This window comes from Triticum dicoccoides, chromosome 4A, assembly GCF_002162155.2.
Source record: "Triticum dicoccoides isolate Atlit2015 ecotype Zavitan chromosome 4A, WEW_v2.0, whole genome shotgun sequence".
Classification (NCBI taxonomy): Eukaryota; Viridiplantae; Streptophyta; class Magnoliopsida; order Poales; family Poaceae; genus Triticum; species Triticum dicoccoides.
This window is the reverse complement of record NC_041386.1, coordinates 709,082,474-709,107,963: the sequence shown is the minus strand read 5'-3', so window position 1 is coordinate 709,107,963 and position 25,490 is coordinate 709,082,474. Positions and strand designations below refer to the sequence as shown.

General features: G+C 49.7%; 2 protein-coding genes across 2 annotated transcripts; one reads left to right on the top strand and one right to left on the bottom strand.

Annotated features, from left to right (window-relative positions):
* Positions 1–2,241: 2,241 nt before the first annotated feature.
* LOC119289818 lies at positions 2,242–3,097 on the bottom strand. Its single transcript, XM_037569028.1, has one exon. It carries the CDS (start codon positions 3,044–3,046, stop codon positions 2,336–2,338), a length of 711 nt encoding a protein of 236 aa, XP_037424925.1. The 5' UTR covers positions 3,047–3,097; the 3' UTR covers positions 2,242–2,335.
* Positions 3,098–11,618: 8,521 nt separating this feature from the next.
* Positions 11,619–15,262, top strand: LOC119288070. The gene is made up of 2 exons (XM_037567691.1): positions 11,619–12,316; positions 13,408–15,262. Exons 1-2 carry the CDS (start codon positions 11,624–11,626, stop codon positions 15,130–15,132), a joined length of 2,418 nt encoding a protein of 805 aa, XP_037423588.1. The 5' UTR covers positions 11,619–11,623; the 3' UTR covers positions 15,133–15,262.
* The last annotated feature ends 10,228 nt before the right edge of the window (positions 15,263–25,490 follow it).

Here is a 25,490-nt window from a genome sequence, read left to right as displayed (position 1 = left end):
TTTTGGTTTTTTTGTTCCTTCCGGATGTCTTATTTCTTACCATTTCTAATTATAATTTTTAGTTTGTTTGTGATGTTTTCCTTTTTATCGAATCATACAAACACATATTTATACGTGCATGCACTCTTTTTTTCATACACGTGAGTTTTAATAAAAAAATTATAGAAAACAAATTTTAAACACGATATGAACAATTCATTGAATATAGGTGAACATTTATATTATGGATACTTGCAGATGTTTCTCTAATATGTGGATTTCTCTTGAACATGTTTTCCTAATATTTTAAATACCCCTACATGTTTTTGACATTTATTTTAACAAACATTTTGCAAGACGCAAAAAAAAGAAAGTTTACCGGGCAGCATGTGACCCAATCCATATAGGCGAGGCTGTAGACGTTTGGTCATCTATTGACAAATAAGGCGAAATCACTAGCTAAGGAGTGCTCGGTGCAAAAGTCACTCCCAACTTCCCAGGTTGTGACAAGTGGCGCGCTGCATGTGCACCACTTGTCGCAACCTGGGTGTTTTCCCTTTTTTCGTGGACTCGTTTATTCAAAACGTTTTATCTCTTAAACCATGAGCCCAAATCTCGAATCGTTTTCACTGCTGGATTCCTCGCGTCGAGATCTTCAAAACTAGATCCCATGTTGATAGGCTTCAACAAACTTTTTTTCACCAAAAAAACCGGACGAAAAAAACAAACCGGAAGCATGGGGTGTTTCCCTTTCCGAAAGAGGCACACCCGTGCCTCTACGAAATCACAACCGTAAGGAAAAAAAGAAGAGAAAAAATGTTTTTTTTCATTTCAGGGGAGGCACTGCCGTTCCTCTGGCGAAAGCACAACCATGCCTCTCGCGGAGCAAAACCGTGCCTCTCGCGAAAGAAAAAGAAACAGAAAACACGTTTTTTTCATTTTGGACGCACGTCCGTGCCTCTCGTGAAAGCACAATCGTGCCTCTCACGGAAGCAAAATCGTGCCTCTCTCGAAAGGAAAAAAAACAAAAAACACATTTTTTTCCGTTTCCGAGAGGCACGTCCGTTCCTCTCGCGAAAGTACAACTGTGCCTCTCTGGAAAGCAAAACTGTGCCTCTCGCGGAAGAAAAAAAATAGAAAACACGTTTTTTCCCGTTTCCAAGAGTCACGACCATGAATCCCGCGAAAGCAAAACCGTTGCGAAATAATAAAAAAGGAAACACATTTTTTGTGATTTTTTTTGTTTGATTTTTTTGTTCCGAAAGTTAAGGAAGACCAGTGAAAAACCGAAACTTCAAAAAAAAACGTTTAGAAAGCTGAAAACGCGTGCAGAAAAAAAATCCGGAGGGAGCGCGCAGAGCGCGATACGAGGCCTGCGGCTGAGAGCGCACCAAGTGGCGCTGATCATTATGAGCCTTCCGAAGGAGCGCTTGTTAACTAGTTGCCCAAATAAGGCAGCTAGGATATGCTGACAAATCCTATTGTCCGCTCGCTGCAGGGAATAGGCAAGCAAATCGTGTAGTACTGGGCCAGGCCCATTTACATTTTCCTTACGTTTCTTTATTTCTTTTCTCTTTTATTGATGTTATTTGTATGTAGCAATTTCTCTTCACCTTGTAAAAAACTTTTTGTACCATTTCATATTTTTTCTTGTCTTTTATTGTTTTCTGGTAAGTTTTTGTTCTAATTTACTTTTTTATTTTTAAGGAAAATATATGACCGTGTTTTCAAAGTATATGAATATCTATCATAGATCACAACAGCCACCTAAAATGATTTTTCCTGTTGAGCGTCGTCGTCGTCCTGGTCCCGAACTTCACGACCCTCTTTCCCGACGCCATCGCCCTCACCACCGCCGCCGCGTACCTCAACTCCGACGCTGCGGCCCTCGTCCCCGAGCCCTAATGGTGAACCCTACTTCCTCCTCTTTGTTATGCTTGCAAAAATATTTGCTGTCAAAATACTTCACAACCTAGGAAATTAAAATTGTTATGCCATTTGATGTTATGTTTGTACTGAAATCAGAAAGAAAATTCGCATTGCCCAGCTGATGAATTTGCAGCAAGCAAGATAAATGGGTCAGTGAGTGCAGTTATGATCATGTAGCCTGTTGAAGCAGTTAAGATATGTCAGGGAGAAAAGGAAGGTGGACGGCGTTGGTCGTTTTCAAATTAAGTTTGCACGCTGTGAAATTTATCATTCACCCCTTTGAAAGACAACAAAAGTTATATCAATCATTCACACCAACATGAATTAAATATCTACAGTCAATTAGGCGAATCAAGAAAACAAACGGGAAGTATTAACAATCATTGGACACACACGCGCGCACCCGTCGACCTTTCACGTCGCCTAGCTAGATGCTGGCCGGCTGATTCTGATCGGTGCACCGCACGTCGACTGCAGCCGTACTGTCGCCGTCCTTGTCCTCACCGTCGCCGATGGCGATGGGCGAGCAGTAGTAGACGACAGTCTCCTTGGGCTTGTACTTGCTGGAGTAAATCTCGACGGTGCGGGTGCCGGTGAGCACAATCATGGCGTCGTCGAGGCTGCTGCCGTTGGCCAACAGCTTGAAATAGTACCCTTGCTCAGGAACAATCATGAACGTACTAATCGCAACGGTGATGTCCACACTCGACTGCGGCCCCAAGGCCACGCGGGGCAAATTCAGGGTGAGGAAAGAGTCCGACGACATGTTGCTCTTGAGCTTGGCGACGATGCCGGTGTAGTAGATGGTGACGCGGCCGCTGGGGTTGATGGCCCGGACGGTCAGCGAGAAGGTGAGGTTGTCGCCGTTGACCACGGCTCTGAAAGGCTTGTCGCCTCCCACAACCGAGACGGAGACGGAGACGGAGCCTCCCACAACCGAGACGGAGACGGAGACGGAGCCTCCGACGACCCCGAGATAGAGCTCCGCTGGGCGGAGCACCACGGTGATGGCGTACACGATGACCGTCACGATGAGCACGGTCACCGCCGCGGCCACCACGTAGCGCGCCGCGTCGAGGCACCGGAAGATTGATTTCTCGTCGCCACCGTCGAGGGCATCGTCTGCCGTCGGCGACATGCGTAGGAGTCTTGGATTACCTGCTTTTCCCGTCGGCGCAGCTTCGGCGTGTACGCATCTACATGGACGAATATATAGCAAGCCTTACACCATATTTACATGGGCTCTAATAGACGGACCGACACGTATTCCTACATGGCATCGCGAGCCACCGCACGCAAAGTAAGCACATGCGATGATGCATGTATGGGCCACCCACCTCTAGTAATAATTTTTTCACACTCGTGCAAATGCGCATACACTCATCGTTATGAACGTACACATCACATCTTATCTCTATGAGCATCTTCGAGAGATTGAGCCGGCACGTTATCTTGAGTTTGACAAAGTCGTCACAGATGTCTTTGTAGTCGACGGGAATGTTGGCTCTAATGAACGCACATCGCAGAAAGACTGGAATAAATCTAAGAAAATGCGAGTAGCAGTTTAAAGTCCAGAACTTGAACCTTGGTGAACTGAGGGTACCACTGTGAGGATATCATTGTTCTCCTAACAATTCAACTATGTGATGTGGTTCAAAGTAGTACTTTTTTTCAAAGGACAGCTCTTTCTGGAAAAGCCATGCCGTAAAAATAAAAGGACACTGTAAAAAAGGGATATTAGTGTGGCGATTTGGTGCCCGGGCTCAGATGAGCCATGCCTGGTTTTGTCTCTTTTCCACGGGGTTCTCGAATGTCCAACCTTCAAAAAAATTGGCACGGGGTTCACGCACAGGAGCATCTTGCACCACAAAAAAAATTGGAATTTTTTTAACATTTTTTATTTCAAATCTGGGTACTGTTCACCAGGCTCATCTGAGCCCGGGCTCTGCCTTGAATTATCTTTTTTTACAGAGAAAGGGCTTGTTTGATTTAAGCCCTCCATGGTGAACAAGACCACGACGCAATTAGATATGTGAGCGCGATTCGACTCTGAGTGTAACGAGTGAGAGACACACACAGAGATCTGCAGAGCGAACAAAAAGAAGTGCTTTGCTTAATTAGGACCCTAGCGTGCAACGCACTTTATTCGAATTCGTGCATGCACGCAGCAGCTACAAGGCGTGCACCGGCCGGCCACCGTGCACGCAGCAGCTGCGAGATGCATTCTGATATTACGACCCCTACCACCAACACCAAGGCTACGGCCGATGAGACCAAATTTTGGACTCCCAGGAACTACATCCTGGCATCGCTCGGCGGGACACTCGCCGTCACCGCCATCATCATCATCGTCTCCGTCATCCTCGGCCCCGCCCACATCAGCTTCTCCATCGTCCATGCCTCAAGGAGCGATCCCAGAGCCATCAAGGGTGGCACCCAGCAGATCCCGTACCTAAATCTCACCATCACCGCCACGAACGGCAGCCGGAAGCGCGCGGCGGTGCGGTACCGGAGCGTCTTCGTCGACCTGAAGAACAGCACGAGCGCGACCGGGCGGAACACGATGCATGCTAAGGTCTATGCCGCGCCTCCAACGGACGACTACCTGCGGCCGGGCACGGCGCCAGCAATCTTCAATGCGTCGGTCGGCGTTCTGGCCACCGGCACGTCCGGGTTGTTCGTCAGCCGCCGGCTGAACGGGACAGGGTTCACGGTGGTGGTGTCGGCGTCGGTGCGGTTCCGAGTTGGCAGGCTCCGCACGAGGGTGTACGACATCAAGGTCTCCTGCCCTCGCGTCTTCTTCCCGGTAGAAGGGTCATCCAACGTCACCGCGCCGCCAATCAATTGCACTGCTTAATGTCATTTTGCTTTTGGTGGCTTTATGTTGATGTGCACGTTTCATCTGGTGCAAGTGCGTGTATGTGGTATTCTTTTCTTGATTTTCCTTAGGGTCTGCTGTTATTTGGTTGTTTTGGTTCCATTTCCTGAGATGTTTAGGAGATACACAAGTAGTAGATGTGTACTTTGGCATTTCTTCTTGTGTGCTCCAGGTATTCTGTAATCGTGACGATCTATGAATACTTGTGTTAGTAAAGAAATAGGTTTGTAAAGCTGGTTTAAAGTTGTTAAGTGCGTAATCAAACTTTAATGTTTTGATGAAGACATGTATTGTCTTTTACAAACGATGTGGAGGATATATTTTATGCCCTTACAGAACTATTATGGCGGAGCTTCACTAGCCTTCTTTGATTAATTCCTTAAGGTACATGTTCTTTATTAGTTGTTTTGGGCCATATTCAACAACTATTCCTTCGTTTGGATGGATATGTTTTTTTTGTCATGTGTGTATCCACCACTTCCAAAAAAGGCATTTTCTTGCAACGCGTCAGCATCACATGCGTAGAACGTCTGCTGAGTTCAAAACTCGATGAATGATTGCCGAGTACCTGCCAGGGGAGGCAAGCACGATATGCCACGCGTCAGCTACACATGCATAGAACATCTACCGAGTTAAAAACTCAGCCAAGGTTGCCGAGTCCGAGTCCCTGTAAGGAGGAACTCGACAAACATGATATGCAATGCGTCAGCACCACATGCGTTGAACGTGTGCTGAGTTGAAACTTGGCAAACGTGAGCACCACGTGTCATCGCCGTTAACGGCCCGTCCTGTCAACCACCCCTTGTTTGTGGAGTTCTTGCAAACATGTACTCGTCAATTGTCATTTTTCCGGCTTGCCAAGTTCCTGATAATAAGAACTCAGCAGTATTACTGATTGTCGACCAAGCCCAGCCAAGTCCCCTACACCGAGGGCCGAACTTGGCAAACGCACCGTCGAGTTGTTTTTCCACTTTGCCAAGTCCCTAGAAACGCAGACAAAGAAGGTGATGGCGAGCGTCAGCGGAGCTTGTGCTAGGAATGAACTAGAGTCGGCGATGACGCGGCAGTTGCGTTGCAAGTGGAGGAAAGTTCTAGTGTTTACTGGTTCTAGGGGAGGAGGGTAGCCAGTGCATGAGAAGAACATGAGGTGGGAGTTTAAAGGGATGGTCGGGCTGCAGTCAGGCCGGTGCTGGTGGCAGGGCATTAGGAGGAAAAAAGTTGAATAGTGAAAAAAAAAATGTTGTCAGGTAGAAGAAGATTGGCGGGGGCTCAAGGCCCCGACTCCTCCTCTCGCTAGGGTTTCCCCCACCGCCAGCGACGCCCCAACCCTTTTCTTCCGCCGCCGCCGGCCGCACGGCGCGAGCGCCCCGGCCCGCTCCGCCCCCCTCTCCCCTCCCCCCCGTCCCGCTGCCTCTGCCGTCTCCCCAGGAGGCAGCCGGGGCAACGCGCGCTCCCTTTCCCCTCGTCCACCCCCTCCTTCCTTCCTCCCCCCGCTGCCGGCGGTCGCCCCCGGACCTGGCCAGGTGGTGTCGGCGGCAGCGGGTCCTCCCGTTCCCGCGCGTGCTCCTCCTTCCCGGGGCGGAGGGAGGCGGCAGTTGTGCTCAGCTGATGGCGGTCCGGTGTCCTAGCGGCGACGGCCGACGGAGAGCGCAGGGGTGGTGCCTCCACTTGGCGGCGGGGCTATCCGGTGGTGCTGCGCGGTCGGTGCCGCGACCCCGGCCCAGATCTTGGCCCATAGGGCCCCATCTAGGCCCTTGCGGGCCGGCTCGGCGCGACCTTGACACCCTCTGTGCAGGGAAGCACGGGAGCGGCTTGGACAGGGGCGGCGACACCGACGGCGTGCCGGTTGCAGCGCGAAGGCGGGAGCTGTCTGGGCCTTTGAGCGCCCTGCCGGGCCTGTGGGGCCACGGGCCTAGTAGGCTCCTGCCATTGCGTCTGGTCGGCTACCGTCGAGGACGGTGGAATTGGAGCCCTCCCGCGTGCCGACGGTGCTGCCGCCCTAGTCTCGGCTCGTCTTCTTCTTTATGCACGCCATACTTCGTGGTGCCGTGGTGATATGGCGTGGGAAACTTCATGACCGTGTTGGCGTAGGGTGGTGGTCGGTTTGGTGGCGAGCTCCGGAGTTCCTGAGGTGAAGGTTGGGATCGGGAGAAATCCCTGTTGGCTTGGCCGACACCGACGTGGTGGCACCTGAGGGTGCCGCCGGATCTTCCTAGAGGGCGTTGGGGCTACCCTTTCTCTCTCCTCGTCGCGTACCAGGGGAAACCCTTGGCAGCAGCGTCGTCATTGTCGTGTCCCTTCTTGGAGCTGTTGTTTGGTACCGGCGCTTTGGGGTCTCGGAGCTTGGTGGGCGATCTTCGGTGGACGCAGCGACCACGTGGCTTCGCCGTTTTTGTCGATCCGCCGTTATCGGCATTTGTTTTTTTTGTATTTTCTATTGCATTTCTTTTGGGCGTGACTGTGTTGTTTCTGCCCCAGCATTTATCGTTGGTTGTCTCAGATGGTTGCTTTGTAACACAAAGCGGAGGAACCATTTTTCATTAAGATTGTCGGGCCGTCCGTTTCCTATCCATCTGACTGAAAATAAAAACTTTTCATTTAAGTGATGCATAAGCGGTCCACAAGTATATATACCTCGCGTGTGTGTATGTGTCCATCCCTTATGTGGAGATCAAAATTCGCGTGGTATGGCCATTAACCCATGCATCCGTGCCAACTGTCCTGCTTTTCTCTAGAACATCATAAGGGCACAATATTCCCATCTTTCTGAACTTGCTAATCAAGGAGAGGATATGTCCTGATCTCCTGGAACTATCCTTGAAGGTGACAATATTTTCGCTCGGAACTATTGTCAGTAGCCTTGATGGTTTGCTGCCTTTTACCTTTCCTTTGGTGAAATGAGGAATAAAATCCCAGAGCATATTGCACGCACCACCGTCTGTTTGGTTTGCTAGTGAGGCTAAACTGAGTTTTGGGCTAAATTTCCTAATTCAGTATTAGGTTGTCCTTAAATTTTTTTTGCAGCAATTACATGTAGTATATAATACCTCTGTAACTAAATATAAGATGTTTTATAGTTCGAACTGTAGTTATAGAGGGAGTAGTATGTTACACTTTTCAGTGCACTGTGTGACAGCTTTTCAGGTCAAATTAAATACACAACTCCAAATAACAATCATAAACATTGCCATCATGATAACGCTAACTTCTGATTTCAATATGGTGCTACTCACAACATGGATTGGCTCTTTTCTAATCAAGTTGTTGATTGGATTTGGAGTTGAAATTATATGGCATGTAGTTGTATATTATCCTTACATCTTGAATATATTTTCAAGCTTTTTTATGAATTTTAGATATGCCCCATTTCTAATCTAGTTCCAGTATATAAACTATACTATACTAGCACATATCAAGTGTGTTAATGCATGTTATATGCCCCCGTAGATGCCAGACCATAGTTCATCCATTTCAAAATATAGTGCCTCTTGACTTGTAATTATATTTTCATATTACATCCGTGCTAGGACACTGAAGCACGATGAGCCAACACGTGAAGCATAAACATCTCATTGTAACTCGTGTTGCTAGTGGCTACTGGCTAGTACCATACTTCATGGTACCACCTTACTTTGTATCTTCCGATTGCGTAGCATCATAGTCTAGTGTAATGGTACCATCTAATTTATTTATTTGTATAATCCCAGTGTGAATTTGTGTAAAAGACCTATTTGCCATTAAGTTTCAATGTTTTGTGCGCTATGATGTTGTATCATAGCATGATACCGCTATCACCTGTCTCATCTTTAATTGAAGTGCAACATTATCTTAATGCTTAAATGACACTACATGATGCTTGCCTATATACTACGGTTGGCTAGACCTAAGATTCAATATAGTTGGAAAAGGAGTGAATATTAAGCAAATATTAAGTTAAAAAAGGCACAACGTTACTTTTCAGTGTCTCCACACACGACAAGTGCTAGGAGAGTAGGAGTGAGTACAACCAGATGGAAGACTCCTTCTACGACACTTGTCGTGCCCGGCGGTTGTATGGCTCAGGTTGATTTTCTTGCTTTCTTTGTAGATCTAATTATTAAAATGCAACACACATGTTGAACCGAGCTTCTAAGTTATGATAACTTTTAGCCATTGTATAAACCAAGTGTGTATGGTGGGCATAGCCCAACTATTGAAGAGTCGTCCCATATGTCACTAGCGGCTAGTTTCCCACTATGCAGTCAGTCTGGCAGGCTCACATACATTCATGCCTGGCCGCTTCAACGCCAATCCACAAACTGAGTTGAGCTTCTCTTGCTTTTCATACATGTGAATCATTGTTCGCCATTGGATACTTACTTGGTTATAATAACAACGATCAAAAGAAAGAGTTGTATGTGTAGTAGAACATAGGGACCTGAAGTTTCTTAGCTTGAGCTCGTTTCAACTCGGGTGAACAGTAAAATAAAAAAAAACAGGGAAAACTTGGTAAGCAAATATTGATGTGTGTCTCATATGCGGGCAAATTTTTGCGATGAAATCACATTCGTATAGGTCTGGAAAAGATTGTCCTTTAAAACCTTTGATTTTGGTACTACCTCCGATCCAAAATAAGTGTTGCAACTTTGAATTAAGGTTAGCTCAACATTAGTTCAAAACTATGACGCTTATTATGGATTGGAGGGAGTAGCATTTTGGAGCATGATTTATTTTTGACCAAGACCAACACACCAATGAGATAAGAAGAGGACTTTCGAGAACATAGTTGGTTTGTATGTGACGCGGTTGATTGGAAAATACATGAGATTTCTATTTTGATGCTACATAATGTAGGTTCGCAAAATAACGGATAGGTTACATAGATCTAACAGCGGACCCACCAAACCAATGACCATATGTTCCTATATTTTGTGAAAAATTCTGCCATAGTCTTCGTCGCCATTAAATTTTATTATATAAATATATGGTACTTACAAGTTATCAATCTAAATATTTTGACTCAAAGAAAATAAAAAGATTTCAAAATACCCTGTTTGGACTATCATGTAATTCCTCTGTCCGGGTTTATTAAATTTCTCAAAGGTTTTTGTTTTTCTTGCAAAAAGACAGATTTGCAAACAGTATTGTTGAAACTTTGAATATTGTAAAATAAAAAAAATCCTAGAGCTGAGCTCGGCTTGACTAGGCTCAATCCAAGCGTTCCTTTAGTCACTTGGCACTTGGGACCTGCAAGTCCTATTTCTCATTATTAAGTCATTAATCGAAGCAATGTTTTTTACTGATTAGTTGATCTATTGTATGATTTTCGTTACTCAAACTCAAATGTTGGCTATTAGTGCAATTTCCTCGGAAAATGTTGAAGGACATTCCCGAGTTAACGTATTGTTGGCCATCTTATCCGGCGATGTGCCGGATGCAGCTGCAGCTAGTGGACGAAAAGGATGGAGCAGCGTATGCCACGCGTTCACCTATTAAATATTAAATATAGGTGTGGCTAGGTCTCACGGCTAAGAGGGTGTTTGTTTCCAGGGACTTATGGGTTTAGGGACTTAAAAAAGTCCCTATAAGTCCCATCCAAACCAAACAGGAGGGACTTATTGGGACTTATTGGGGTGATTAGGGACTTATCAAATAAGCTCCTCAGGGAGGAGCTTATTGGGACTTATCTGGACCCGCACTGCTCGATCCCCTCGTCGCCTCGCGTACCGCATCGCCCCACGCCGCTCACCTTCTACCGCATCGCCCCCTCGGTTCCCCTCGTCGCCTCGCTCGCTCGCACCGATCGTCGCCGCCGCCGGCAGCTTCAACAGCCGCCGCCATGGCCGACGAGGAAGACGAGATCCCCTTCTTCTCCCAATTCCCCTCGTCTCAGGAGGCACCCGAAGGCTCATCCGCCGGTGGAAATCTCGGGAGGGGAATGGGTTTCTTGGATCTCAAAAACAACACGGACGTCTTCCCGGAGTTGGGCTCGTACCAGCAACTTCTCTTTGACCAGTTGGCCGGTCATGGCCTTCCTCCGGTTGGACGTGGTCGTGGGAGGCCCGTACCCCAGGGCGGAGGAGGCCGCAGCCGGTCTCTGAACATCGAAGGCCGAGGCGGCTCTAACCGGCGTCCGTTCGTCGCCCCGGCCGCAGCTGCCGTTGAGGGAGGCGTCATAGGGCGTGGGAGGACCTCGTCCCAGGTCACCGGACGCGGCGTAGATCGAGTCAACTTATAAGTCCCTGTAAACAAACAGGCAGGGACTCGGGACTTATAAGTCGATGTAAACAAACAGGCAGGGACTTATGACTTATAAGTTGGGACTTAAAAAAGTCCTGAGACTTATGAAACAAACAGGCCCTAAGTGGGAGAACATGTAAGAAAGAAAAGAAAAATCATTTTTCCTCATAGATTTCAACATAAAATCTCACGAATATAGCATATGCATCGACTAAGACATAATCAAGTTCAAATGGACTAAGACTTGGCAAGACTGATTAAATATTTCCATGCCGATCTGGACGTAGCCTCTCTCGCATTTGCATCATCCGCTCCATCTCCATCTTATAAAGAGAAAAAAAGGAAGTGTTATCGTGGGAGAGACGAAAGCAGGTATGCTATGGAATCAGGAGCAACGGCAAGCAATGATGTCATACACATTACGTGGCTGATCTAGCTTTCGATGGAGCGCGATCAAACGAATCAAAAGCCTTGCCATTCGAGCACGCGATGCCCATCACAAGTATTCTGGCGTGCATGCAAGGTCACCAGCTTTTGCATTGCGCCAGCCAACTACAAAAACTTAGCTGCATGCATGCTACGTATGCACGTAGAAAACTAAGACAAGATTGAAACGCCATGATCAGCTTCGCGCCCAACTCAACCGGCGACTATCTCTTGCATCGCTTCTGCGACCCCAACACGTCGGCGAGCGTCGACAAGTACGTGGGCAACGTCACCGCCTCGTACACCGACACGAGCAATGAGTCGTCCATGGTGGCCGCCTCCGTCATCATGTTCGCCCTCGCCAGCATCTTCTTCAACCTCAACCTCTTCAGCCGCTTCTCCGACGTCAGCGCCATCCTCGACCCCAAGGTCCGGATCTTCCTCTCCTCCTTGCTCTCCCTCTTCCTCCCCGTTATGTCCTACCTCTTCTCCGAGGCCAAGAATGCCGGCAAGGTGGCCGCTGCCGCTGGGGTTGGCCGCCGCGAGGAGCCAGACCTCTCGCTGCAGGCCGGCTTGATCCTCCTCTGGATGCTCCTGGTGGAGCTCCTCCGCAAGAAGGTGGACGAGATCCGCATGCGCGGCTACTCCGGCACCATCCAGCGTGCCGGACGCGTTGTCTGGCTCGGCAGCCTCGTCTTCTTCAACCTCAAGAGAGTCGGCCGCAAGGCCGTGTTCGGCATCTTTTGGGTGCTCTGCGCCACCAAGGTGGTGCAGAGGATTGCCTTCACCGAGGTTGGCAAGCGATCCTACGCACATGGGAAGAACACGCGTCTCATCACCTCCTACATGTCACAAATATTGCAGCCAGGTCGACCACAACCACAGGTATTACTATTGAGTGGCCTGAAAATTTATTTTAGGCTAGACAATTTTCTGAGTCATTAGATTTTTTTGAACCAATTCTAGGGCATTAGATAAAGATCCAACGGTCGCCCTTTTATTGTTCATCCTCTTGCTTTCTAAGTCCTCCAATTGTTTCTCCTCCCACAAAAGCGACTTACCGTAAATTTAAAAGTAAGACAACTTACATGTAGCTATTGTGTACAACTCCCTTCCTCGGTCCTAAAATAAGTTTCTTAACTTTATGCTAGCTATAGTATAAAGTTGTACTCTCTTCATCAGCACCATCGCTGTTTTTTCCTTTTTTTTTCTAGGCTTGTTGAGTTGTACCTCAGCAGAACCTTCTTATACTTTGTGTTGTGCTATCTTGTGTGCAGCTATGTGTGTGCGTGCATCAGTGTGAACTCTTGTTGGACCTTGTGGCTTGATGGTTTGCTTTATATATAAAGCGGGGCGAAAACTTTTTTGGTTAGACAAGTCCACAAACTCAGATTCCAGGCACCAAGGTAAAATTTAAAAGTCGTGCTATGCACACGACAGACTTTGGACGATGCACGGACGATAATAAAATCTGGCCAGACATATGCATGATTGAAGAGGGCGCCGGCCGCAGGATTTAGATGTCATGCATGCATAGATCTGCCAGTTGTATCGTGCCTGGAGCAGTTTTCAGAATTTAATGATTGCTTTGCAAGCTAATTTTTCTTTTTGTTCACCAGGATTATTAATATGTTGCATACATGCAAGGAAGGAATAAGTAGAAAGTAGGTATGTGTCATTATGACTACATGCATGTAAATATTAAACAAGTTACTAGTACGAGAAAACATCATTATTTTTTGCCTCAATTACTATTGGTGGCCTTATATAGATGCAAAATGTATTTTTCATAGTGGCCTTTATAAGAAAACGGAGATAATATTAAAGTTGAGATACTTATTTTGAGACGAAGGAAGAAGTATTAAATTACATGGGCTAACCAATAACTAAAAAAGTTGACAATGCATGTGCTTTAATGCTCGTCCATTTTTTTCCTACATAACGCTCGCCCTTCACTTATTATATTTCAACAACAGGCTCAGCAAGATCACCAGCAGCACTATTCGCCGTCGGCCCATGTCCTCGACGTTGAGGACGTTGAGCACCGGGCGGCTGCCGGAAATAACCAAGGTGGTGGCGGCGAGGCCATGTTGAAGAGGTGCAAGTTCATCGTCATGGGTGAAGAAGACCTGGTTATAGAACCAACTGCTGACGGCTACAAGCTGAAGGATATATCCCCCAACGACACCGTTCTCACCGTTGGAAAAATCTGGGATCATGCCTATTCCAACCTCGAGGAACCCCTACGGCTGCGACTCAGGCGGCTGTGCTTCTCCTTCGCGCTCTTCAAGCTGCTACGGAGGAGATTCGAGCACCTGCCGCCGGTGACCAAGGAAGAGACTCGTGAGTGCCGTGACCTACTCTTCGACGGCGTCTACCATGACAGGTCAGAGAAGGCGGCGGCGGAGCTATTCCAGATGATGAACGACGAAGTGAACTTCCTGTGTGAGTACTACCACTCCGTCATCCCCGTCGTCCTTGCGAGCCCTTTCTTCTTACTCGCCAACTACTTGCTGCTCCCTGTGGTGGTGCTGGGCCTGTGCGTCATGACGGTCGTCCTCTGTGGCTTCGGCGACGCGGGCTTCGCCTTCGCTAGCATCACCACGGACAACTTCGCCATAAAGTCGGGCATCGTAAACACCACCATGTGCCTCCTTGTCAAGTCCATCTCCAATCCGTCGGCCTTCTTCACGACGGTGGACTTCGCCATCACCTTCCTCCTCCTGGCCATCTTTTTCTACGAGGAGATGTGGGAGTTCATCGTCTTCCTCCTCTCAAACTGGTTCATGGTGTCACTGATCCATAGCTATGTGACAAAGCAGTCATGGCGTAAAAGCCAGATGTTCACAAGCTTTGTTCATCGCATCCTATGGTTACGCAAAAAGTTGAGCCAGCCCGTCCTTGGCTTCAAGCAGTTCTCACTGCTAAACCTTCGGTGGCCGCTCGTCCTCGGCCTGCCATCCATGTTCTCTCTGGTGCTTGAGACGGCACCTGTGCCAAAAGGCGCCAAACACGCCATCATGGAATCGCTTGTGAAGCACATCCATGATGGCACTGATCTCAACAATGGAAGCTCTGTTCTTGTGAACAGAGAAGACCTCTTGCCGGCGTGCCGGAGCGATAGCCTCGCGGAGGTCATCCTCACCTGGCACGTCGCCACCAGCATCATGGAGGCAAAGTACTCTCCTAACAAGGGAAAGCAAAGCAAGGCTTCCCAGTACCACATGGTGGCAACGAGGCTGTCCAAGTACTGCGCCTACCTTGTGGCCTTCCACCCCGAACTCCTCCCGGACAACCAGGAAAAGTCAGAGCGCGTCTTCGAGGCCGCCAAGGAGGAGCTCAAGGCCACGCTCAAATGCGCCCCCTACTACCTCTTGTGTTGGCGCTCGAGGGTCGACAAGGTCATGGCGGCCCCCAAGAGAGAGGCGACGGCGGCCTGGGAGGACGGCAAGGTGGTCCACAACGGCACAAAGCTAGGGAACATGCTGAGGGAGGAACCTACGGGGGACGGCGACACCCAGCGGGAGCAGACGTGGAAGCTGCTTGCTGACGTGTGGACGGAGCTCCTCGTGTACCTGGCGCCGTCGAGCGACGAGGAGCGTGTGATGGGGCACGAGAGTGTGCTGGTGCAGGGCGGCGAGTTCATCACCGTGCTTTGGGCCTTGACCACCCACACTGGAATAACCCGCCCGGAAAAGTAGTATGATGTCTTTGCTCCGTGTGCGTTTTGGCCTATGTGGCTTCATATTGCATTGGTTGCTTGCTTGCTTGCATTTTTCTCTTTTGATTAAGTTGTTTATTTCTAAGCAGATTGAGAACATTTTATTTGTATTAATATTGTCCATGAACAGTTTGAGATCTTCCTATTGATAGGTTGTCCAGAATGTTTTTACATTCGAATCATTGAGAGCCTTTGCGCCCGTTATCGTGCCAGTAAGGTTAGAAAAATGGTTATCGAACCAGTGCTTAAGCACCCCATTCTCGTGGGCCGGCCTAAGAGCATCTCCAACAGCCGCGCAACGCACCGTGCTCTAAAAACTCCTTTACCGCGTGTCGTTCGTCTGGTTTGGCGTGGCCGACAGCGTTGGCTCCAGCAGCGGCGTGAAAATTGAGCGCGCGCGGGGCGCTGGAGCGGTGGGGGCGCGCGTGGCAGCGGAAGCAACGAGGAAGCGGTGTGTAAGGCAATAGGCTTTGGGGGGAACCGGCACAACCCTCTAGGGGTGGCCTATCACATATATATATATATATATATATAATGAGGTGGTATACAACGTTACAATATACACATGGAAATACAGTCTAACACCCTCCCTCAATCTTAGCCACTTTCTAATGAATCTAGAAGGGTAAGATTGCGCCTGCAAGTCTCAAACTGTGGCAAAGGCAATGGCTTGGTGAAGATGTCAGCAAGTTGATCCTTGGAAGAAATAAACTTGATCTGTAGTTGCTTCTGAGAGACACGTTCACGCACAAAGTGATAGTCAACTTCAATGTGTTTCGTTCGGGCATGGAATACCGGATTTGCAGAAAGGTATGTAGCACCAATGTTATCACACCAAAGAACAGGAGGCTGTGATTGGGGTATACTTAACTCCTGAAGCAAGGACTGTACCCAGATAATCTCTGATGTGGCATTGGCCACAGCCTTATACTCAGCCTCAGTACTGCTACGCGAGACAGTAGCCTGTTTCCGAGCACTCCAGGCAATCAGGTTAGAGCCAAAGAAGACAGCATAACCCCCCGTGGATCGCCTGTCATCCGGATTGCCAGCCCAGTCTGCATCAGAATATGCTGAAAGACAACCAGAGTCAGACGGCCGAATATGCAAACCATGAGCCACCGTGAAACGAATATAGCGCAAAATCCGCTTAACAGCAGACCAATGAGTGTCACGGGGTGACTGCAGATACTGGCAAACTCGGTTAACAGCATAGGAAATGTCTGGTCGCGTGATCGTCAAGTACTGGAGCCCACCAACAATACTCCGGTACTCGGTCGCATCAGAAGAAGAAAGAAGCACACCATCAACAGCATTGAGCTTATCAGTGGTAGACATGGGTGTAGTCGTCGGTTTGCACTTAAGCATCCCAGCTTGCTGCAACAAATCCAGAGAGTACTTCTTCCGCGTCATAACAAGGCCAGCAGCACGAGAAGTAACCTCCACACCAAGAAAGTAATGAAGCTTCCCAAGGTCCTTGACCGCAAAATCAGCACCAAGTGAGCGAACAAGCGCAGTAGCAGCCGACTGAGAGGAGCTGACCAAAATGATATCATCTACATAGACCAACAAGTACATAGTAACCTCAGGCCTTTGAAGAAGAAACAATGAGGAGTCAGCAGTTGATGATGCAAAACCATGAGCACGAAGAGCCATTGCAAGACGAGCATGCCAAGCACGAGGAGCCTGCTTCAGACCATAAATTGCCTTGGACAGATGACAGAGATGATCAGGGCGATCCGGATCAGAGAAACCCGGAGGCTGGCGCATGTAAACCTCCTCCGCCAAGACACAATGAAGAAAAGCATTTTGAACATCAAGCTGACGAAGAAACCAACCTCGAGTAACAGCCAGAGAGAGAAGAAGTCTGATGGTAGTAGGCTTGACCACTGGACTGAAGGTGTCTTCATAGTCAAGTCCAAAACGCTGTCGAAAACCACGAGCAACCAGACGAGCCTTATAGCGCTCAATGGACCCATCAGAATGCCTCTTCACTTTGAAAACCCATTTGGAATCAATGACATTTACCCGTGATTGTGGAGGAACAAGAGTCCATGTCTGATTGCGAAGAAGCGCTTGATACTCCTGCTCCATGGCCTCTCTCCAATGAGGAATGCGCATAGCAGCTTGATACGTGCGTGGCTCAGAGGATGGATCTGCGAGAGCAGCAGACATGCACGCCGCTAACCAAGCAACTGTGCCATCGTGACGTTTGCTTAGGCTGAAAAATGCCACTCCGACTGCGCGTATGTGGACGTAGAGCAGCAGCAGGAGCCGGCGGAGGCGAAGGTGACGGAGACGTGACGGTCGCCGGAGATGCAGGAATCACCTCAGGCGAGCTCGGGATAGACGACTCCGGGCTGCATGGCGAAGACTGGCCCGACGACAGGGGCTCAGAGGCCATGGGCGAACCGAGGGTGGGCGACGACAGCTCCGGTGACACCGGCCCAGACGGCCTTGGCGAGGCGAGAGCAGGCGAGGCCGGCCTTGATGAGAAGGGCCCAGACACGCTGGGCGAGGCAGGGGCGGGCGAGGCCAGGCCTGGTGATGACTGCCCCGACGCCCTGGGCGAGACGGGGACCGAGGAGACCGGCCCAGTCGGCGGGGTTGCAGGGCGCGACGATGGCGAAGGCAGCCCAGAAGCCAGAGGCGACCGGGCCAGGACGTCGATCGGCCGTGCATGAGCACGGAAACCGAGGCCATGCAGGGGCGCCATGTGCTCCTCATGCACAACAGAAGGTGCCGAGGATGAAGGCGATGGCGACGAAGAGGAAGATGGCGCTTCCAGAATCTCCAAACGAGCCCCACGACCAGTGCCTGCACCATGGTTAGGTAACAATAGAGGAGAATATGCAACATCATCAAATTGGTCAGAAGCAATAGAGGATGAATGCATGACAGGTGGCTCGGTAGTGGACACAGGGAATTTGGCAAAGGGAAAAACATGCTCATCAAACACAACATCCCGAGAGATGTAGACACGATTAGTGGGAACATGAAGACATTTGTATCCTTTATGAAGAGAGCTATAACCAAGAAAAACACACTTCTTGGAACGAAACTCGAGCTTACGCTTGTTATATGGACGGAGATGGGGCCAGCAAGCACACCCAAACACCTTGAGAAAGGTGTAGTCCGGTTGTTCATTAAGGAGAACTTCAATGGGAGTCTTCATATTCAAAACACGAGTGGGAGTACGATTGATGAGAAAACATGCAGTGGTGAAAGCATCACTCCAAAAACGAAACGGAACAGATGCATGGGCCAAAAGAGTCAGACCAGCTTCAACAATGTGACGATGCTTACGTTCTACTGAACCATTCTGCTGATGTGTATGTGGACATGCTAAATGGTGAGTGATCCCAAGCGACTGAAAGAAGGAGTTGAGGTTGCGATACTCGCCACCCCAGTCCGACTGAACATGAACAATTTTGTGCTTGAGAAGGCGTCCAACATGTTTTTGGAACTGAACAAAAATGTCAAACACATCAGATTTACGTTTGATAAAATAAAGCCAGGTAAAGCGGCTGTAAGCATCAACAAAACTGATATAATAATTATGACCACTAACAGAAGTCTGAGCAGGACCCCATACATCTGAAAACACAAGTTCTAAAGGATGTTTCACCTCACGACTGGACTCCGAAAAAGGAAGTTGATGACTCTTCCCCTGCTGACAAGCATCACACACTGCTACATCTTTATTACTAGACACACTAGAAAGCTCATGACGATGCAAAACATGCCGGACAATAGGTGTGGCCGGGTGACCAAGACGAGCATGCCACTGTGACGGAGATACCCGAACTCCACTGAAGACGCGAGCGACGCCAGGATGCTCCAGACGATAGAGACCTTGGCAGAGCCGCCCACTAAGAAGAATGTCCCTCGTGCCCCGATCCTTAATAAAAAGATCAAAAGGATGAAATTCACAAAGCACATTATTATCACGAGTGAGTTTAGGAACTGAAAGAAGATTACGTGTCACAGATGGAACTCGAAGAACATTGCGAAGTTGAAGACTCCTATTGGCATGTCTAGTGAGAAGTGATGCTTGACCAATATGAGAGATGTGCATACCTGCTCCATTGGCGGTGTGGATCTTGTCGGAGCCATGGTAGGGTTGACGAGTGTGAAGCTTCCCCATCTCACTGGTCAGGTGCTCTGTCGCCCCAGAGTCCATGTACCAGTGGGGATCAATGGAGTAGGACTGAGTGTGTCCCTGTGGCTTCTGCGGCGGCGGACGATCAGCCATGGCGGCCTAACGAGCAAAGTTGCGTGTATCCTTCCCGTCATTGCCAAGACCAAGAAAACCCCGCTGGAAGCGCTTGTGACACTTTGAGGCCCAGTGCCCATCGCGACCACAAAGTTGGCACACACGTGGACCGCCAGCCCCTGGTAGCGTCGCAGTAGGAGGAGGGGCCGAGGCGGGTGGTGGTGACTGCCCCGAAGGAGCCCTGGATGAAGCAGAGGAGCGACCACCCTTGGTGGCGGCGTTTGCCGAGAGGGCGCCATTGCCCCTGGATCGGCGCGTCTCGACTCGTTGCTCAGTAAGCAGGAGGCGTGAAAAGACCTCGTGTGCTGGTATGGGCGTGGAGTTGCCCCTCTCATTGATGATCTCGACTAGGGCGTCATACTCCTCATCAAGACCATTGACAATAAACGAGTTGAACTCGGAGTCGGTGAGGGGCTGTCCAATGGAGGCCAGCGTGTCGGCGAGACTCTTAACTTTGTTGTAGAACTCAGTGGCGGTGGAGTCAAGCTTCTGACACTCCCCAAGTTGGCGACGGAGCCCGGATACACGAGCCTGCGACTGTGCCGCAAACGAGCGCTCAAGAATAGTCCATGCCTCGTGGGACGTCTTGGCGAAGACAACAAGCCCAGCAACGGCCGGAGAGAGCGACCCCTGGATGGAGGAGAGGTTCGCCTGATCCTGCCCTGTCCAGACACGGTGAGCCGGATTATAGACCGGACCATGCACGGTGTCAACCAGCGCAGGAGGGCAAGGGAGAGAGCCGTCGACATAGCCAAGCAGGTAGTGACTCCCAAGAAGCGGAAGAACCTGCGCGCGCCAGAAGATGTAATTGTCCGACGACAACTTGATGGTGATGAGATGGCCGAAGTGAAACGGCGGCGGCGGCTGCGATCCCATCGAGGAGACTGGCTGAGGTGAGAACACCGTGGAGACAGTCGGAGGGGCAGCCGGCGCGGTGACAGAGGGCGCGATGGCCGCGGTTGACACCGCGAAGCCTGCCAGCGCGACATCCTCCGCCACCAGCGGCGCAGTGGCCGAGGGCGCGACAGCCGCGGTTGACGGGGCGGCGGTGGTGTGGGCCACAAGCGCCTGCCCGGGCGAAGTAGCAGCCGGCAGGAGCGCGAAGAGGGAGCCGACGCTCCGTGTCCCGATCGGCGCCTGAAGGGAGGCGGCATCCAGCGGCCTCGAGAGAAGTGCCGCGAGGGAGGCCGGCAGAAAACCGGTGGCGGTGGAGCCGGACGCAGCGGCGGACGTCATAGCAGTCGGGCGACGGCGGCGGCGGGCGCGGCGGCGGCGGCGGTGGCGGCGGCGGCGGTTTAGGGTTTTTAGGCGGAAGCGGACGTAACCTAGCGTGATACCATGTAAGGCAATAGGCTTTGGGGGGAACCGGCACAACCCTCTAGGGGTGGCCTATCACATATATATATAATGAGGTGGTATACAACGTTACAATATACACATGTAAATACAGTCTAACACGGTGGAGGCGCGCGTGGCAGCGGAAGAGGAAGAGAAGTGTGTGAAATAGGCGCGTGAAGAGCGCCGCAATTTAAAGGCGCGCCGGAAGCGGTGCGCCAAAAATAGCGCGAGTGCAGCCGCCTTTTCCCGCGCGCGAGTTTTCCGCCACCGTGGAGCGCGCCGAAACGTCCCGCGCGCACAAAAAACTCGGTTTACCGCGCGCGCCTTTTGGGCGGCTGTTGGAGATGCTCTAACGTGCGAGCTGCTTGCCTTCTCAGTCGCCCCCACTTCGTTCGCTCGGTTGATGGTGAACCAGTAGACGTTGATTTATCTTTTTACAAGCAAACATGACCATGCATTGCAATGGGAGATTTTTTTTTACCCCACATATATAATATGCATTTCTAAAATACCCCATATAAAGAAGGTATTAATTATGGTTGCACCCAACACATAATTGTAAAAATGATTAACATGCAAGATATTAACATGCTCATCTACACATTTTTCTAAGGGATTATTATATATGTCATGTCAGATTTAGAGTTAGGTTTGAAACATATGAATATTTTAAAAAGTATTTGACCTGCTTGAATAAAAGAAAAAGAGAAAGGTCAAACAGAGAGTAGTTGGGCCAAAATTACAATTATACAGTTCATCAGGTAAGCGACGCTTGGGCGAAGCAACTATATTCTACATCCGCCGGAAATTCAGAGACAAAAAGGAAAAAGAAAAAGTGGAGCAGGTGGGATCAAATATACAATCTCCGGGGTGAAAGGCCAAGGCAGGAGCCAACGGGTGCCTGCGTGGTCATGATACATTATAGGATCACTTTCTCTTAAGCTAACGGCATGTTCAATGGCAACCCGTAAATTCCTTCCCATGTCTGTCCGCGGACAAAGAGGGATCGGTCCGTGGACAGGATGTGGGAGGCCTCCATACAACACTACCCGCATACATTTCAAACACCTGTTCAACAGACCATATGAATTTCAACATAGAGGATTTCATATAAACTGGACGAAATTCATTACATTCTGCACATATTTTAACTAAACTAGGTAAAACTAAGTGCATGTCCGGCCGCGCAGAGCTCCATTTCCATGACACCAATACACTACACTAGTCTATAGTCGGCCGCACGAAGCTTCATTCCCACAACACGGATAAACTACACTAGTCTATGGCCGGCTATGGCGGTTTCCTTTGTCTTTCCCATGTCCGGCAGTTCGCTCGTCAGACTGTTGTGAGCCCCAGAGGTATATTCTTCCCTCATATCTTCCCTCCGGCTACGCCCCTCATTGGAGTGATAAAAGGGGGTGCTTCAGCCGAGGCAGGGGTGGACGATGGCCTGCGCTGAACCAGGCAAGACACCGGTTGTGTATACCGGCGTCACCTTAGCGGTGGCCTTCATGAAACCTAAGCGGCGGCGGTCTCCCGTGTTCCAATTCTTCTCAATGATGGCGACAGACGCCTCCATCCAATAAACCTCGCCACTGTCTCCCGGTGGCCGCAACCGGCAGAGACAGCAGCCGGGATTTATACCAGCAGCCATGGGTGTGTGTGCCCACAAGTGCAAGACCGTCGAGGGCAAGGCCCCTCAGGTCCACGAGGGCCCCGCCCAGCAGACACCCAAGGTTACACCTGACACCACCGTCTCCTCCACTGATCAGGTGAAAAAACATATTCACCATAAATTAACCAGCATTTGGTAGCTCTCAATTATTTCTTCCTGGCCACAACAACATGGATGTCGCGTTTGTTTACGTAGGTTGCGACCTATCAGACACCAAAGAAGGTGTGGAGGAGGAGGCCGCCAAGGAGGAGCCAGCAGCTGTGCCGGCGCCGGAGTAGCCCACTGACGCAGTCGTCGCCAATGAGAAGGTTGAAGCGGCAACGACCCTCGAGCCAGCGATAGACGACAAGGAGCAAGCCGTCGAGGAGAAGATCCTCGTCGAGGAGGAGAAGCCCTTAGCCAGCCCCATCATCGAGGAGATGTCGGTGCTTCCATGGGCTTCAAGTTGTCCCGCTCTCCCCTTGTGGCTGCCCATCGATGTGCTGTCGCCGCCCCCGCCATCCCTTTAAAAAGCCCACCTCATGTTCTTCTCACGCACTGGCTACCCTCCTCCCCTCGAACCGGTAAACACTAGGACTTCCCTCCACTTGCAATGCAACTGCCATGTCATCCCTGGCTCTAGTTCATTCCTAGCACGAGCTTCGCTGGCGCTCGCCATCGTCTGGTTTTCTCCGAGGCTTCTCACTACTAGAATCACCTTCTTTTCCCAAGTTTCTAGGGATTTGGCAAAGTGGAAAAACAACTTGACGGTGTGTTTGCCATGTTTGGCCCTTGGTGTAGGGGACTTGGCTGGGCTTGGTCGACGATCAATAATACTGTCGAGTTTGAGAGAATTATCGAGTACATGTTTGAGAGAATTCGGCAAACAAGGGCTGGTTGATAGGATGGGCCGTTAACGGCGATGACACGTAGTGCTCAGGTTTGCCAAGTTTCAACTCAGCACACGTTCGACGCGTGTGGTGCTGACGCATTGCATATTGTGTTTGTCGAGTTCCTCCTTACAGGGACTCGGCAACCTTTGCCGAGTTTTTAACTCGGTAGATGTTATATGCATGTGTAACTGAAGTGTGGCATATCATGCTTGCCTCCCTTGACAGGTACTCGGCAATACTTCGTCGAGTTTTGAACTCACTAGACGTCCTACGCATGTGGTGCTGACACTTTGCAAAAAAATGCTTTTTTTGAAGTGGCGGATATACACATGGCAAAACACATAAACCATATCCATTGAAGCAATGGAATAATTGTAGAATACGGCCAAAAATATCTAATAATGAAGATTTCGTCATAACAGAACATGCCCAAATAAGAGCAGACTCTAAGGAAAATCAAGAAAGAATACCACACACACGCACTTACACCAGATGAAACGTGCACACATTAACATAAGCCTCCAAAAGAAAAATGGCATTAAGCAGTGCAATTGATGGGCGGCGCGGTGACGTTGGATGACCCTTCTACCGGGAAGAAGACGCGAGGGCAGGAGACCTTGATGTCGTACACCCTCGTGCGGAGCCTGCTGACTCGGAACCGCACCGACGCTGACACCACCACCGTGAACCCGGTCCCGTTCAGCCGGCGGCTGACAAACAACCCAGACGTGCCGGTGGCCAGAACGCCGACCGACGCATTGAAGATTGCTGGCGCCGTGCCCGGCCGCAGGTAGTCGTCCGTTGGAGGCGCGGCATAGACCTTAGCATGCATCGTGTTCCGCCCGGCCGCGCTCGTGCTGTTCTTCAGGTCGACGAAGACGCTCCGGTACCGCACCGCCGCGCGCTTCCGGCTGCCGTTCGTGGCGGTGATGGTGAGATTTAGGTACGGGATCTGCTGGGTGCCACCCTTGATGGCTCTGGGATCGCTCCTTGAGGCGTGGACGATGGAGAAGCTGATGTGGGCGGCGCCAAGGACGACGGAGACGATGATGATGATTGCCGTGACGGCGAGTGTCCCGCCGAGCGCTGCCAGGATGTAGTTCCTGGGAGTCCAAAATTTGGTCTCATCGGCCGTAGCCTTGGTGTTGGTGGTAGGGGTGGTATGCATCTTGTGGCTGCTGCGTGCATGCATTATGGCTCGCCGGCCGGCCAGTGCACGCCTTGTAGCTGCCTAGCTGCTGCGTGCATGCACGAATTGGAATAAAGTGCGTTGCACGCTAGGGTCCTAATTAAGCAAAGCACTTCTTTTTGTTCGCTCTGTGTGTGTGTCTCTTACTCGTTACACTCAGAGTCGAATCGCGCTCACATATCTAATATCGTGGTGGTTTTGTTCACGGTGGAGGATGCATCAAGTTGGACTTTTGACTTTAGTTTCTCATATTTGCTTGCCATCTGGAGGATGCATGTCGAATTGTGCATTTCTCATATTTTAATGTTGCTTTCCACTATTTTTGAGGGGTATGTTGCTTTCTATTTGATGGATGGTGTAATTGACTGGTTGATGACTTTGTTAATTTATAAACTAAACCAAATGAGTCTTTTCTGCATAAAAATATCCCCTTATTTTTACGGCATGACTTTTCCATGAAAGTATTAGTAGAAGTGTCCTGAAAAAGAAGGGTCGCGCTAACTGCCACACGTGTGGCAGGAAGCGAGACGCACCACACGTCTTTAATGTAAACAGATTGCCACGTCATTGCATGCATGTATGCAGGAATCTTTTTGGATTTTCAGTTTTTAAAATGTTTTATGTCTTAAACGAATAATCCGATTGAAAATCCGTTTTCACCATTAAATCCCTCGCGATGAGATCTTCAAAACTAGATCCCATGTTGATATGTTTTGATGAAAAAAAATTGGATTAAAAGTTGCCATGTCTATTGCATACACTACAGGAAACAGCTAGTTTGCCGTCAGTGAGCATCTTTGCCGTCAGCTTTTCATCGGGGTAGACGGCAAAGAACGCATTTGCCGTCAGCTGCTGTCGGCAAAGAATGACTGACGGCAAAGATAAATTTGCCGTCTGCGATTTCTATTATAAACGGCAAAGAAAACTTTGCCGTCTGCCGTTTTTTTTACAGACGGCAAAGTACTCTGCCGTATGCGGTTTTTATTACAGA